This window comes from Salmo trutta, chromosome 14 (genome assembly GCF_901001165.1).
Source record: "Salmo trutta chromosome 14, fSalTru1.1, whole genome shotgun sequence".
NCBI lineage: Eukaryota > Metazoa > Chordata > Actinopteri > Salmoniformes > Salmonidae > Salmo > Salmo trutta.
The window spans coordinates 59740693-59743626 of NC_042970.1; the positions used below are offsets into that span (position 1 = coordinate 59740693).

Sequence of the window (2934 nt, forward strand, 5' to 3'; positions counted from 1 at the left end):
CAAGAAGACTCGAGGCTGCAATCACTGCCAAAGGTGCTAAAACAAAGTACTGAGTAAAGGGTTTGAATACTTATGTAAATTTGATATTTAATTTTAAATTTTTTAGAAGTGTGCTAACATAAAAGCCTGTTTTTGCTTTGTCATTATGGGGTATTGTGTGTAGATTGACGAGGGGAAAAAAACAATTGAATCAATTTTAGAATAAGGCTGTAACAAAATGTGGAAAAAGTCAAGGGTTCAAACCGAGTGAAAAACTGGTCAAAGCTCAAACCAAGTTTATTCACCCACTGGGTCAAACAGCTGAAAAGACAAAACATGTTCCCACCAGCACCATTATTTATACCCTCCTTTAGGCAGAGTCTCCTCTTTGCACCTCTAAACACTACATCTTTGTTGCTCGGCAGGTGAAGTGTGTAATAAAACAGTTTGTTCTCCCTTCATCTGACCTGACCTCAGCCCACATTCCTCACTAATCCACAGCTATCCAAGTTTATCAGTGACGACAACCAAGTGATTGCCTTTTCTAGTGAACAATCGACGAGCAACAATGGGCATGACGGACAGAAGTACTCAGTACAGGTGTGATCAAGCCTTACATCAAAGTTGCCTGAAGCTGAATGGAATGGGGTATACCTCTGACTGTCTAATTTCTCACTGGAAATTGCTGCTGACATTGAACAGGGTTAGGGTATTTCATTCGTTTCAGACTCTCCTGTGCCACTATTCCCAGTTCTGAATACCCCATAGGTCGTAAATAAATATTTTTATTTGAACACCCCAATAATGATTTTTTTTACAACCTATATTGACATCATATAGACTGTGTAAATATATAACTGTTGTATAGACAGTGTATTCTAAATGCAACATGACATTTTTGGTATAACTTAGCAGATGCTCTTATCCATAGCCATGTCCAATCAGTGCGTTCAATTCAATAGGTAAAAGTACCACATATAACAATTATACCAAAACACAATTTAAAAAAATGTACATTACGGTACGTGCAACCCTTTTTCATTTCGTAGCTTTTTCCAGATACTTCCAGATGAACCATATGTTGCTTTGAAACGAAGGTATGACTCCAGACATCTAATGGCAACATCATCCACCTCTGGGTCAAACTTGTTAGCGATGAGGTGGTGGTGTTGTAGGAGCCACCGGAGATCTCCAGCCCCGTAGACACACACAGCTCTCCTGGAGGCACCGGAGCAGGGTGGATATGGGGCTCCTTTCCTCACATCTCCTTCCAGGTAACTCCACTTCACCATGCGAGCGATGGCGTTCATGTCTGATTCATGGTACTTGATGTGAGGAGGGTTAGACCCTGGCACTGAGGGCATGCGCTGCAGCGTGGCCCACAGGTGCTCATCAGGACTGTAGGTGTCCCTCTCCCACTCCAGCAGAGCCCGAACCTCCTGGCTGTCAAACACGTGATGGACAAAATCCCTGGAGACCACGAAATACGCGTTTCCGGAGAACATGGGGGTGCTGATTGGAGGAGGGCTCTTCGTAACTCCCGTTCTGACTACTATGTTATTGGTTATATTGTGCTGATACTGCCACCGGCGTTTCTTATAGTCGACGGTGGTCTCAGACTCCATGCTGTTCCCCCCGTTGAGCAGTTTGAGTGACTGAACCATCTCTGCGTTGGTTTTAATGGGGAAATCTGTTCCACAGGTATTGAGCAGGTACTTCCACTGGACAGCTGACTTCAACAGGTCCTTCATACAGTTTAGATCTGCCTGCACTCGTGACCACGATGCGTAAACCACACTCTCTGTCTTACTTGCCACAAACACATTGGTAAAACAAGTCACAATAGCCTTTACTGCAGTCCTGAATTCCTCTGAGGATTTCTGGTCCACATGCACGCAGTATACATTCTGAGGTGTGTACACGGCACGCAGGAGTCGCTCAAACATCTCAATCTTCTCATGGACCACCATGGAGTAGGCGATGGGGAAGTCTCTCTCCTCCACACTCAGGGGCATCATGACGAACCCTCTGTCTGTAACGTACGTTTTACAGTTTCGGGTCACGTCGTGGTAGAACGCCTCAGTCAGTAGCTTGGGCTTATTCTTTGTTTTCAGAAGTCTTCTGAGCTGCTCCTTGTCGATGCCCTTCAGGTCTCCTTTGATGATGGCTGAGCAGGCTGGCAGGTCGTCTGCGTAGTCTTGTGGCAGGAGGTCAGGTGCTGGGAGCGAGCTTCTCTCAGAACAGGTTGGGCGTCTCAGAGTGTTCCAGAGGAGAAGAGAGATTGAAGCAGACATTAGGATGAGAAAAAGGTTTCTGAAGAAGTATATATGTGATATTGATGACCTAAGAGGACCCATAACAAAATGATTTATCTAAAGTATGTATTATTAGTATTTGTGCAGACCATAGTCTGGGAGCACTGCTGTTAAATAATGAATGTCTCACACACACACTCAACTCAGTTTAAAGTGAGTAGGTAATCATTAACTTTAGTAGTTATGGCTTTATACTGCCTACAAACGATTGAAATGAAAAGGTAGTAATCTTGGAACAATGAATTACTAACCTACAATACAACACTTTTCAGCATTTCCAAGTATTGGCTTGATGCTCTAAATTACACAGTTCTAACCCACTTACCCCACACAACCAATATTGTTGGACACATACAATACTTTTGACTGGTACTGTATGTATTGTTAGTATTTGTGCAGACCATAGCCTGGGAGCACTTCTGTTAAATGATTAATGTCACACACACACTTCACTTTAAAGTGAGTAGGTAATCATTAACTTTAGTAGTTATGGCTTTATACTGTCTAGAAATACTTTACATTAAAAGGTACTAAACTTGGAACAAATGTGGGTTGAAAATTAAATACTAGCCTACAATACCAAAATGTTCAGCAGTTCCAATGAATGGCATCTAAATTACACAATTCTAACCAATTTACC

At 42.7% G+C, this 2934-nt stretch overlaps 1 protein-coding gene across 1 annotated transcript; it reads right to left on the reverse strand.

The window, feature by feature from the left end:
* Nucleotides 1-813: 813 nt before the first annotated feature.
* LOC115207120 (beta-1,3-galactosyl-O-glycosyl-glycoprotein beta-1,6-N-acetylglucosaminyltransferase 3-like) lies at nt 814-2415 on the reverse strand. The gene has a single exon (XM_029774112.1). The coding sequence runs from the start codon at nt 2334-2336 to the stop codon at nt 996-998; it is 1341 nt and encodes a 446-aa protein (XP_029629972.1). The 5' UTR covers nt 2337-2415; the 3' UTR covers nt 814-995.
* Between the last annotated feature and the right edge of the window lie 519 nt (nt 2416-2934).